The sequence below is a fragment of the Lineus longissimus genome, chromosome 1, assembly GCF_910592395.1.
Source record: "Lineus longissimus chromosome 1, tnLinLong1.2, whole genome shotgun sequence".
In the NCBI taxonomy this organism is placed as follows: Eukaryota; Metazoa; Nemertea; class Pilidiophora; order Heteronemertea; family Lineidae; genus Lineus; species Lineus longissimus.
In genome coordinates, this window is record NC_088308.1 from 13315334 (window position 1) to 13328456 (window position 13123).

At 38.8% G+C, this 13123-nt stretch overlaps 1 protein-coding gene across 1 annotated transcript in view; it reads right to left on the reverse strand.

Annotated features, from left to right (window-relative positions):
* LOC135482751 (voltage-dependent T-type calcium channel subunit alpha-1H-like) overlaps positions 1 to 13123 on the reverse strand; it is a 603345-nt gene that overhangs the window by 44879 nt on the left and 545343 nt on the right. The window contains exon 25 of the mRNA XM_064763135.1: positions 2312 to 2531. Within this exon, the coding sequence (XP_064619205.1) occupies positions 2312 to 2531 (220 nt within the window). The remainder of the gene's footprint in view (positions 1 to 2311; positions 2532 to 13123) is intronic.

Genomic DNA, 13123 nt, shown 5'->3' on the forward strand with positions numbered 1-13123 from the left:
AGTATTTTGTGGACAGGGTCACATCGATAGTTTTGCAACTTAACAATAGATGGCAGCACATCCTATATCATGATTTCTATAAGAATTCTATTCAAGAATTGTGTTGAATTGATAGTGTAGAAGGATAGATTTTATTGAGATGTGTCTATCAACAGTTGAAGCTTTACTTGTTCGTCCTGTCCCTCGACATTTTGTACCTTTGTAGTTTCAGTTTTCACGTGTTCTGTGAGTCAAGTAGAAATCTTCGTGTGGATATTCTTACAACTTATACTGGAGCGCACATTTGACCTCTCCAGTTCGTCAATTCCAGGAGGCATATGGAAGCAATTCATCTCATTGGGAAATTGGTCTTTAAAACTTTTGAGAAATAATTGCATTTGTTTACCTTTCATGTTCAGCCCTCTGATGGCCTAATCATGAATCCTACAAGGCTGTGATACAGTCTCTGAGTAGCTGTCACCCAGGGGTAGATCTGTACTAAGTTTCAGATCTTACGTTAAAGGTGTTAAAAAACGTGCCTCCTGAGTAGGCCTACTGTCTAATAGCCATGAAAACGGGAGACTCGTGTTCAGTAGTTTCTGTAGTAATGAAAAGTGCCACCGATGTCATATGCCATCCGATGACGTTGACGGAAGCTGCGCTATGACAAAGGCTGCACATTGTGACTGTTCACATTGCACCTAAAAAATCACCTATTGATAGTCTTAAAGAGTCAGCAGGTCAGAGAGATAAATCACAATTGACCAAATTTCCATGCCAAAATATTGCCACAATATGAAGTACAGTAGAACCTCTAGGGACTGACAAGTGATGTCCTTAAAAGAGAGGTGTCCTGATTAGAGAGATCAAATTGAATGGAAATGACCAATTTGGGACCAAAACCAGTGTCCTTAATAGAGAGGTATCCGCTAAGGGAGGTTCCACTGTACATCTGGTATTTGAATCGACTGTTCAAGGGACAACTTCTTGGTGCCAAAAAAGATGCCAAAATTTTGGCAAAATTGATGTCATTCAGTAAAAAATCCACAAAGCCATTATTGTGTTGCTGGAAGGTTGGGCACTTGCAAACCTACAAACCCCGCCAAACCTTATGGATCATCTTGTAATGTCACAAAATGTAAATGGTGGCCTCCATCAACCAACAGGTTTTTTTTTTCTATTGGTGGAATCACTAGCCAAACATAATGGCCCATATAGTAGCCATAAGCATTCATGGGCCATTTTGTGTCATCACAGTACTAGTGCCTACAAACTTTTACAACAAAATCATACCAATTTCAACAAAAACAAAATACTGCATGCAGCATGGTCACAATCCGATTCGATACTATCAAAGTCCTTAAAAGTAACATCAATAAATCTTGTTGCTCTGCAAGGGCCTAAATTCTTTTATACTAATTGGTATCATTGCTTGTAAAAGTGTTAACAATACACATGAGAACAACACAAATTGAGGTAAGTACAAGGAGACAACTGACATGCCACAAAATAACATGTTTAACTGACTGAGTCTGGCTCCTCAGCTACTCATCTTTGTTCGCAATTCTTGTAGTACCAACAATGTGGCCAAAACTTGAGACTTCGATATAAAAAATATTCTAACTTAAGTGGTTTACTTGGTGTTTATCTATGTATTAGAGTGTATGACGGGATAATAAACATTCCAGTGCATTTTTTCTACATAACTACACGGGATCAAATTTCTACAACTTGCAGAAGTGCACCTTTGGTCCACAGGCACCTTAACAGGAAATGTTGGCCATAAGCTTCGGCTATTTTTTCTATTGAAAGGGAAAGAGTTACAAATGTAGAAGTTGGTGGCAGGTCACATGACTAGCAGATAAAGGACCAATTTGAGCCGCTTGTTGATAGTTCTTCTATCAAAAACTAACAATATTAATCCCTGTGAGCTGCTTGTGTAGCAGTTACACATTCAGTAATGTTAATTTTATTTTTATTTTTATTAGGAAAAATTAGCAATCAAATTCAACCATTGAAGTGGAGGTTGGGTTAGTGGGAGTTGAAATACTCTGAAAAAGATTTCAAGGAAAGGGTTCAGAAAAATGAAAAAGAATTTTGCCTGATTTGGGAACGTCACATGCAGGTTATTGTTCTTAATATTTCCTTTAAAATTTCACGGAAAGGGTTCAGAAAAGATTTGAGAAAGTCACATGCAGGTTATTGTTCTTAATAACGCATTAAAGAAATAACAGAGCAGGATCAAATTGTTTGAAGTGCTTTTTTGATAGGTACCGTATGTATAAGTGCAAAGAGTGATGATGTCGCCAGACTCAGTTACAAAATTACCAACCAGATGAAGCATTATTTGCCAATTTACTCTTTCGTTTCTTTTCCAGTTTCTTGGTACGTTTTGCAGCCCTTCGTGCTTTTTCTTCTATCTCTTGATCTTCACGACACTTGTGGAAGTTTTCAACAACAACTCCGACAAACATGTTCAATACAAAGAAACCCACTAGCAGCAGGAAGGATATGAAGTAGAGAAGACGCCATTCATTGTAGTTCACGATTGGCTGGAAAAAAAGTATTATGTTAATTGAAGTCACCTGAGGAAATTTTGCTCACAAGATGTGGCAACAGATGACATGAATGAATGGATGGACAATCCTAACTATTATAGTCCGTATGCCCAATAACTGTATTCAGCTGAAGATGGAGGGCCGGGTGTCATCACAAATGTTGACCAAAGTCACCATGAATACCCTGTATGATCAATATCATAGCACACGTAAGTTACCAAAGCATACGTAGTTGGCAACAATAATATCAGAGGGTAATGAAATGGCCCAGGGACCATGTGCTCACCGCGGGTAATGTTAATGCATGTCATTTGCAGTGGATATGGGGAGAACAGTTTTGGTCATTGATGTCAATTTTGCAATCTTAGAGAAAGTGGTGTGGTAGTGCAGCTTTCTTTCCTGGTGCAGTTTATAACAATATAATTTGTCACAAAACTGAGCTGAAAATGGTTTCCAAGTTGGCCACTTGCCAAATAAAAAAAAAGGGAGCTTTGCTTGGTCCATCTGATTATACATAAAACTGCATGTAATGAGTGTGATTACAAGTTGAAGATTGTAACAGAGAGAAAATATTACTAGTTGCCATCGTTCCTTCAACAGTCGCATTTACCCGGTAGACAACCAGTTACTGCAGTCTGGACCTTTACATCATATTCATTGAAGTTCAGCTTGAGACAAACCAGTCCAACAGATGCATGGTCGCACCCTAGGACATCAAGTAAATGCAATCTGGAACTTTGTGTCAATTCCTTGGAAGTGCCGGTTGTGAAAAACCAGTCCATTCGATGCATGGTAACAACCTTGGCATGGACATTTATATCAAATCCTTTGAAGAACAATTTGAGACACACCTGCCCAGTAGATGCATGGTCACAACCAGAAGCAGTCTGGACCTTTACATTAATTCCTTTGAAGTGTAGGTTGGTTGTGACAAACTAGTCCAGTGAACATGGTCCAGCCTAAGCCAAACAGCCATGCAGTAATTGCCGTCAGCTTTACATCGTGGACAACCAACCACTTGCAAAACGATGACCAAGTCCAAGGGGTAAGATTTTCTTAGCCAACATTGATTATAGCAAGTAAAAACTTAACAGACACACTGATATTTTTGTTAACCAACTGCCACATACCGTTTATTTCTTTTTATTGAGAGTTAATTATTACAGTGAAAAAGAATGAAATACTAGAATTGACTGGTTCTTCTGATGACCGCGCAGGTGAGCGCTGATGTTGGATGGGAGGTACGAGGTGTTCATTTGGTTCTATGAAAGTAGCTCCGCTACCCTCTCTCTGTCATTTGTTATGTGGTGTACAAAACGTTGAAATGCAGCAGCTCTCGATCATCCATGTAAAACAGGATAGGATAAGACATGAAATTATACCTCTACCTGCAATAGAGTCAGAGATTCAGGGAGAAAGCCCAAAATATGGCGGCCATTTTGGAATTCAAGATGGCTGCCACTAGGGGGCATTTCACTTTGAGGTCTTAAACGATTAGTGATCCTTAGGGGTCCAGTCACCTATATGCCAAATTTCATGTCTCCATCGATAACCAGTATGTATATATGGGGTGACAAATAATTATAGGCCCTCATGGTGGCAGCCATCTTGGAATCCAGTATGGCGGCCATATTACGGCATATCCATTGGTTCTGTTGAATTCGTCATACCTGAAAACCTAGGGTAAGCCGTGAAAATTATACCCGTACGTGCAATAGATTCCGAGATATTGCAAGAAACGGACCAAAAATGGTGGCCATATTGGATTCCAAGATGGCGGCCGCCAGGGGGCGTAGAAAAATAGGGTCTTAGTTGGTCAATGACCCCTAGGGGCTGTTCTACCATCCTACCAAATTTCATGCTTTCCCCATCAAAATGCACATTCTAAGCTTAGCAGCTGGACTAATATTTTTGGAGTACTTAATTGTGTAGAATTCCAGGCCTACAACGTCGGAGTGATCAGCTGTCCTTTTCACTTGTCAGATTTGGAAGACAGGGCAAATTTGGCTCAATCATCATGCCACACATTGCGTTTTGTTTATGGGTAGACCTAATATGAACTATCAGGCATCGCCAAGCACTTACCGTGACCTGGTGAGACTTTGGGAGCAATATTAGATAGCTAATCAACATAGAATCCAGGCAAGAGGGGGGCCACACCTTCACTATATAAGCCTATCAGGATGCGACTTAGGGGTCTGACCCACTTTAAGCCAATATGGTAGCCTCCAGGTAGGCTGGTGCCCGACCTCAAGACTGATACTCTGTATTGAATATGAGCGCTCCGACAAGAAGTTTAAAATTAAAATATTTTTTCAACCTATTTTTGACAAATTTATGATTGAAATAAATAGCAGAGGTATCACTTCGTGAGTTTCCAAAAGATGTGTTTAGTGTACTTCCTCTAACTAGTCGAATTGTGAATTAGTAAGGGGGTAGTTGAGGCAATAATGATGCGCTAATTAGGATCTGCCTCACGATTAATCTCAATAAAATCAGCTTTATCCAATCAATACCATGTTTCTATACAATTTTGTGTTCACATGAATATCCTTAATGTACTGATGTAAAATGAAGTACTTGAGTTGCTATCGATGAATTATTCACTTAAAACAAATGGCAAAAATTACACATTTTCTTTGGTATAAATATAGGGTGAACTTATAAAAAACAACGTTTTCCACAGACAATTCAGCTGAATAAAGCCGTCAAGTTGCAAAGACACTTATGCAAATACAAAATCTGAAGAAGGAATATGCTAACTAAAACTAGATCATGAACTGTATGAAATATTGGTGAATTATTAGAAGAATTACAGGATAAACACCACTTTGAAATTTAGCCGAAATCAGTTAAAAAATTGCTATAAAAAACCTATTACTCAAACGGAGGGGAAATTAAACTAGAGGCCTGCCGGCCTGAACAGCTACGCTAGCGTATTTTAATAGCCAGGAATGTGATGAATGACAAGAAAATGTAGCGAGTAGTATATGCGAGTTCCAGAATGTAGGTTTATGGTAGATAGGGAGATATGGACAGTCTAGATGGAATCAAGCTTAGACAAATGGGGCCAAATTCATAAAGGGTGTTCAGCTTAAAACAGTTAAAACTACTGAATAGACAGATTCAGGTCCGTCATATAAATCTTCACAGAATATAAATGAATAGGCCCTATAACTAATCAGGGAGAAGTTACACACGTCTAATGAATTTGGCCCCTAGGGTGGATGATAGTTGTGAAGGTTTTATTTGAACTGCAGTGAATGAAGTGGTTGAGGGGTTCTTTTGTCACATCCGCTCTTCAATACCTTCAGTGCCTTTGCTCCAACTGTGTTTAAGCAGGCCAGCGCAAAACTGCTCTTTCAATACCTTTAGATTGATACCATTAACGTGACTGCCCTCCTCTAATGGTGTTCAAGTTGTTTAGGGAGTCATAAAAGTATATCAGGGTTAACCTACTCTTAAACACTTTTAGTTTGATATCAAACACGGATGACACCTTTTTGCTGTAACCGTTTCCAAGTAGGTCAGTTGGTAATGAAAATGGGTTAGCACAAACCTACTGTTCATTATCTTTAGTCGATACCAAACACAACTAATTTAGCTAGAACAGCCTTAAAGTAGGGCAGGAGGTCATAAAAGTAGGTCAGTGAAAATCTCTCCTTCATTACCTTGAGTTTTTATTAGTTCTTGTGATACAGCCCTATTCCCTCCCATACGGCTACAATGCAGTCTCTAGATTGTGACATGAGGCATGATGCCGTCTCTAACATCGCCCTCTCTACTCTCATATCAATCAGGCTACAATGCGGTCTCTTACATGATTGTGACATAAGGCATGATGTCGTCTCTTTCATCACCCGCTTATCTTATATCAATCAGGCTACAACGAAGTCTTACTTGATTGTGAGATCAGGCATGATAACGTCTCATACATCACGCTATTCTCTCATATCGATCAGGCTACAATATGGTCACTTACTTGTTTGTAACATCATCCTCTTGTCTCATATCATTCAGGCGACAATGCGGTCTCTTACTTGATTGTGACATGAGGCATGATGACGTCTCTTACATCACCATACCCCTTGCCTGACCTCTTCTGAAAAGGTGCTTGACTTTCAGTTGCAAGTTGCGGGAAATTTTCATGTAGAGACAATTTGGTTTCTTGGTATCAAATGATCAGACGCTGTGTCGTCTTTACACAGGCAGATAAACTAAACATAAAGGACTCCAATTGCGCCGTGGATTATTTATTTTCTGATGCATTACCCTCTCTCTCGACCCAGGGTCGAGCGCGACAGTAAAGGGGTAGAAATTTTAACTCGACCTAAGGTGAGCATGACACTTATAAGGGTTAAAGGTTGCATGTATGTTCAAGAGTTTAGGTTTAATAGGCAAACTTTATTTTTTAATATTAAAATAAATAAAAATTCAGAGATGCCTATTCAATTTCAAGGCTTCTTTATGCAATCAACTTGTATAATACAGTAAAACAAGTCCAAGGACAAATCAGTTAAGATACAGCGTCTTCTTTCCCGATTCGGTCAATCTCATGGCTGATTGGTTGATTGGTTTTGTGTCACCAGTTCCACAGCATGCACAATAACACCACTTTGTCAGTGGAGACCACCGGCATGACTCGTAGATTATAGACTGCATCATCCTGTAAACATGAGAAAAAATAGCACTTTGTAAAAAAACACCATCAAAACAAAATATTTATTATTGATATCCCCGACTATGTTACAAAAATAATGAGTAGTCTGTGCTGATACGGGAAAACCGTGAGAGGATATACAACCCTGTATGGCTTGCTGTTCATGTTGGTGGTGAGGTAAAATATAAATGCACAAAAAAAGATCAAAACTTTTGTGAAAAACTAGTGAACTGGTGGGGGGGGGGGGGGATAAAAGAAAGTTAAATTTGAAAAGTTCACCCTTATTTACTAATGCTCACCTTGGTAGAGTTTTGACACATGGCTTGCAATGCATACTTTACTTCCCTGCACATATTTTGCAGTGTATTGCATTTGTTCATGTACCGGTATCGGGTATGTAACTGTAATTTATGGTAAATAATGTAGGCCCAGTTCATGCAGCTCCTCACGGTTTTCCGTATCAGTATAGATTGAGAATGGCAGTTTTATTGTTCGTTAAAAATACCTCGCAATTCCAGCTGACTACTTCGTCGCTAATTTGTGTGTACTCTGACCAGTGTAACTATCAAAGGTGTACAATATCATTGTTATTTTGACAAGAAACATGAGAAAACGTCAACTTCTTGTGAAGCGGTCCGCAATATTTGTTCATCTAGCATTCGGGTTTGTTTTGATAACGTCGATGATGTTTATAAATATAAAGAGGCTATTCTTATAACAAAGTTTTGTCTGGATTTCAAAGTCATTCTCCAGTAGTTGTTATATTTATGTGTAATAGATAATTGTGAATAAAATGTACTATGGCGTTCATGTGTGTTTTGATCATCGACTTCGACTTAATGACTGAGCAAATTTAACGAGACAGAAAGCCAAAAACGGTAACACTTCCTACGTAAACAAGCTTCGGGAGTCATTCTATACTATGACTTTTCAAATAACAGTTGTCATGGCCAATTGTACCTAGCAAATCAAGAGAAAATACAGAGAACACTCAGTCTGGTTTTCTGTCAAAACGTCTACCGACGTAGATGAACTGAATGCATGAATCTGGGTTTCTCTACGTGTCTTTTATAGGCAACATTGATAAGAATAAGACAAAATAACCCCACAAAACGACATGTTGACATTGAGAATCAAAAGATAGGGAAACACCACATTCCAACTGCTCGTTATGAAAAATTTAGATTGGAACTATGTTTTGAAGTGAACGTACACACTCTATATACATTTGCAAAATGGCCACTACTTTATCAGCCTTGGCTGCAATGCCTTAGGCACCTATTCCATAGAACTACACGGTATACGATATACGCTACACGGTACGTATAGGTATTCGGTATACCTATACGTCGAGTTACATAGGGTATTCTCGTGTCTCGTTCATTTGCCACGTTTCAATTTGCGCGGTTGGAAGAAACATGGATTCCTCCGAGGAAGAAACAATCGGGCTGTTTCTGCTGGCCAAAAAGAAGCGAAAACAGCAAAAGGTGGTCAAGAGAAAATGTACCATGTGGTGCAGACAGCATTTTCTCCTCCGAGAAAAATTGGGGGAGTACCACACCACTTTCAGAAACTTATTGGACAATACTGATCTTGAGGTGTTCTTCAACTACACCAGGATGTCGTATGGAACATTCCATGAATAGCATTCCGCGAAGATGACGTCACTGCAGCTGCTGCCCTCTATTTCCCCATCGCTGAATTACAGGCAATGTCGGCAATTTCGTAATGGATTCAGGCTTTCTAACTAGGGCAGTTGGATTCAGTCTGGCACATGTCCGAGTGTTGGAAATACTGCATAATTGTTCTGAATATTTCTCTCCCTGACTCTATGGTATCATTCATGCTAAAAACAATGCAGGGTCAAAGATAATTGACTTTGAAATAAGCCCAAATGCGTAGAAATAAGTTTCGATGTCCGACTGTCACGTGACTAAAACGTCATCAATATCTTATGCAAATGACCTTGTTAGCTATAAATAGTAACTTCGCGGAATGCTATTAAAGGATCTGCTGCAGTCACATATAGCACCCCTTGGATGCAACTATAGGACTCCGATATCTGCCGAGGAGAAACTGCTGTTAACTTTGAGGTGAGCAAACATTAAAAAGAACAATGATTTTGACAAATTTGATTTATTCATTCCATCAAATTTCCAATTACAAATTTTTCAATATATTAAGAAAACTTTGGTAACTAGAAATATGGATGCGAGATGGGAGAGGGGTATGTAGAAGAGAATGCATTTCCTGCTGCCGCAGATGTACGAAGCGGTTGTAATCCCTGGGAAGCACTTGGTGCACCACTAATTGGCCATGTCTTGGCTGATTGAGAGGTGGTATCAATATTTGGTCCATAATCTCTGGCTTTTGATTTACTCTTCAGTAGGTTAAGCACATCTATTTGAAAGTCAAGAAAGGTATCATCATCCATTGAATCCACCTTCGAAGCAGAGTTCCAGTGTACACGATGGCAGGACACGTCCAAAAGAACGAGCAAGTCGGTAAAGCGGTATACTAGTATAGAGTATACAGACACGGATGGGTACGCGTGTAGACAAATGGAGACCGCTACTGTCAAAAAGCCTTGGCGGTTATTTAATATACGCGAATACCCCATGTCGTGTAGCGTATATCGTATACCGTGTAGTTCTATGGAATAGGTGCCTTAGGGCAATGCCTCATGTGTAGCGCGTTCAGTACATTACAGAGACAGGTAGGATCGAGGCCTTTTTGCGACTTTTGACCAGACAACAATTTCCAGCTTAACATCTACCAATTACTGCCAATTACGGGGCGTTTAGTCTTTCTGCTGTGAATACCTATACTCCTATCATGAAATGAAACTATTTTGCTTGAACTACTTTCGGCTAGCTCCAGTACAAGCCATAAGCTCCGCTGGAAGCCAGCATAGCTAAAAACCGGCAACAATGGTCTCTCATTTCATGCTATTGGCTATAACTGAAAAAACTTTCAAAAAAAACATTTGATATTAAAGGTCCGAACATTCAACAACGAAGTTTTTGGCTTTTTTTTAATTCAAGAGGTGATTTTTTTTAAGTACTCATTTGTATATTTTTTAAAAAGTATGCTTAGTAATCCTTATTTTTTTCCCCTGTAAAGCACCAGTATTCTTCCATTAAAAGTTAAAATATGGGATTCATAGCTTTGTAATTAGGAAAGTTATTATTTATCTTTTAGGGGATATTCACACAGGTCCACAAATGACGAAAATCTAGTTTTCTGAAGAATTTTTTTCTCACTCTTTTAAAGTGGTAAAATGCAAAAACTGAAACGATGGTCCATTATGAGGACCGACAAACTAAATAACTAGGCAAAAAAATCTGACTTATCCTTTGTTTCCATCGCAAACAGTCAACAACCACTTTTTGATATGTCAATTTTAATGAAACTGATGAGATTGATACAAATTATTGAAAGTCATGTAGATTTCTTTTAAAAACATGACCAATTGATGTTATTCGACTTTTATGGTGAAGGGTACTATCTCCTCTTGAAGTTGATAGGATATTTTTGTAAAATGTCTTTAATGCTATTTAATGGCCGGATACCATAGAAACCAATAAACAGTGTTATATAACAAAAACAGTTAATTTGGGGCTTTAAAAAAATCAAGTTGCCTCTATTCAAATAATTTTACCCCAAAAGTATCGAGACTGTTGCTATGATGGATCCAAAAATTGTTTCATGTTGTTCCAATTTTATTTTCTAGACGTGTATTGGCATTTATGAACACAAAAAATAAGGGGTAAAGTCAGCAGCGTGTTAACAATTTGATATTGTATAAAGTTAATCAATATCTTACCCAATGCCGCTGGATATATTTCCGGTAGAGTAGATCTTGCAGAAAAGAATGCTTTTGTCGCGTTGAGTTAAGACTTATATTGCCAAAGTTATTGCAGTTTTTGTAACCAAGTCGCAAAACATTACTATAACTGGGAAAATGAAGTCCAAACCACTATGGTGACGTCATATAGGTAGGGTATTTCCCGAGGAACAGTCAGGGATCCCTGGCTTTTCCAAGTAACGTTCTGCCTCAACTGGTTCGCCAGATCGAACTTGAAGATGTCTCTCCCCCTGAATCAATACTCAGCAGGCAGTCATCTTGATCACCATACGAGGCTCTACAGAGTATTGGGAAATGAAAAATAATTCCCAGAAATCAACAAAAAGTAGTTCGAATTGACTAGTCATCACTTAAAAGAGAAAAGGTGCATTGGGAGAAGTACATATATCTACCTTTGATACAAAATATCTCATAACCATTGATAAAGTATTAAACCTAATGTGCTCATGATGAAATCAGTTCTTGAAATCCTTTCGCTTCACAGCTACGCACCTTCAGCCAAAAAGTGGAGTTGATGGACAAGGTAGAATAATATTCTACCTCAGCCAAAAAGTGGAGTCCATCAACTCCACTTTTTCATATATTATATGAAAATACATTAACCTTGAAACCAAGTGGCAAACTCATGCTATTTCATGCAACAATGTGAACCCGGGTCATGAACTACCAGCTAACAAACTCGTCTAAAAAACCTATATGTACTTATCTGATCAGGCCAGAAATAAAACAGAGTTCAAGCAATGATCTAGATATTAAAGAAAACAAATATACCTGGTGAATCAATCGATCTTTGTCCCTGTTAGTTTGTCGTTTTCCTGCTAGCTGCTGTCAAAGTGTTGATATCCTCAGTTCAAAATCCGCTAGAAAATTTGTTGATTTCTAGCATTTTTTTGGAGCAAATACAGTGAAATCAAACAAAAATAATCACCCAGAAAGCTTTATTGACTCTCCTTTGATGTTGAATAAAATCAGCTTATGATATTTTTATCGGCATCTGGAATATTTTTGTGGATTTTATAAAGCTGTCCTTTCCAGGAAAAAAATATTCTAAATGGGCAGCCATGTATGCGCACAGGAAGTGATGTCATCTGGCGGTAGCGGGAATTCAACTTCAATTACACAATCATTCAGAGGCAACTAGCGCCACCGTGTGGTGCGAATCAGTACTAATTTAATTTTCTCGTCATCTTGACATCCAATCCTTTTAAGAAATTGGCAGATTGGATTCATTTGAAGCCTTGGAGCTAAGATCACAGAAATCGAAAAACCGCTTATTTCTCTGAGAAGTTATATCCGAGCGGGCCAATTTTTTATACACGTCCACACTGGTTTAGAATCTTCTAGCTCAAATAGCAACAAAACGTGCCACCTATCAAACCTAACAAACTCTGGCCTCTGTAACCTTGAAAAGTAGGTCAAATCAAAAACCTGTACGATATATGGTGTATCCATGCAAGGAGTACCTACAAAAAATGTCATGAAAATCCGATCAAAATCAAGGGTCCTATTGCATGTTTTATGTTTTTGCATTTTGCCCCCTGCCGACCAAACCAAGAATAATTTTGGAATGAAATTGGGTGTGAATCGCCCCAGGGCCCAAGGGTACATGAGTACCATGTTTTAAGTTCAGACCTCAAGTAGTTTTGAACAAGCCACACTAACATACGCCGCCAGTTGATGACGACAACGACATCGGACGCCACGTCATCACATAGGTTCTTGAGGTGAGCCAAAAATGTCGGTCAGTCGTCCAAAATCCCTGTCCCGATGTAGACGTTTGAAGAAATTGAGAAAGGAGATGAGTCAGTTGAACTACCGATACTTCCAAGATGTGGCCAACATGTCTGGCTGATCATTTAAGGTGTTCGTTAGAGGTGGGGACTGCTAGATTTTTACCGTCTCATGTTGTTCCGTATGCTTTGGTATCTTACGTGTGCTGTGATACTGATCATACAGGGTGCTGAATTGCAGTTCAATGTTCTAAAACACCAAACCTAAATAAGAACTACTGATAACAAAACGTCAAATTGTCAATGTTAGTTTAATGTTTCACCTCTG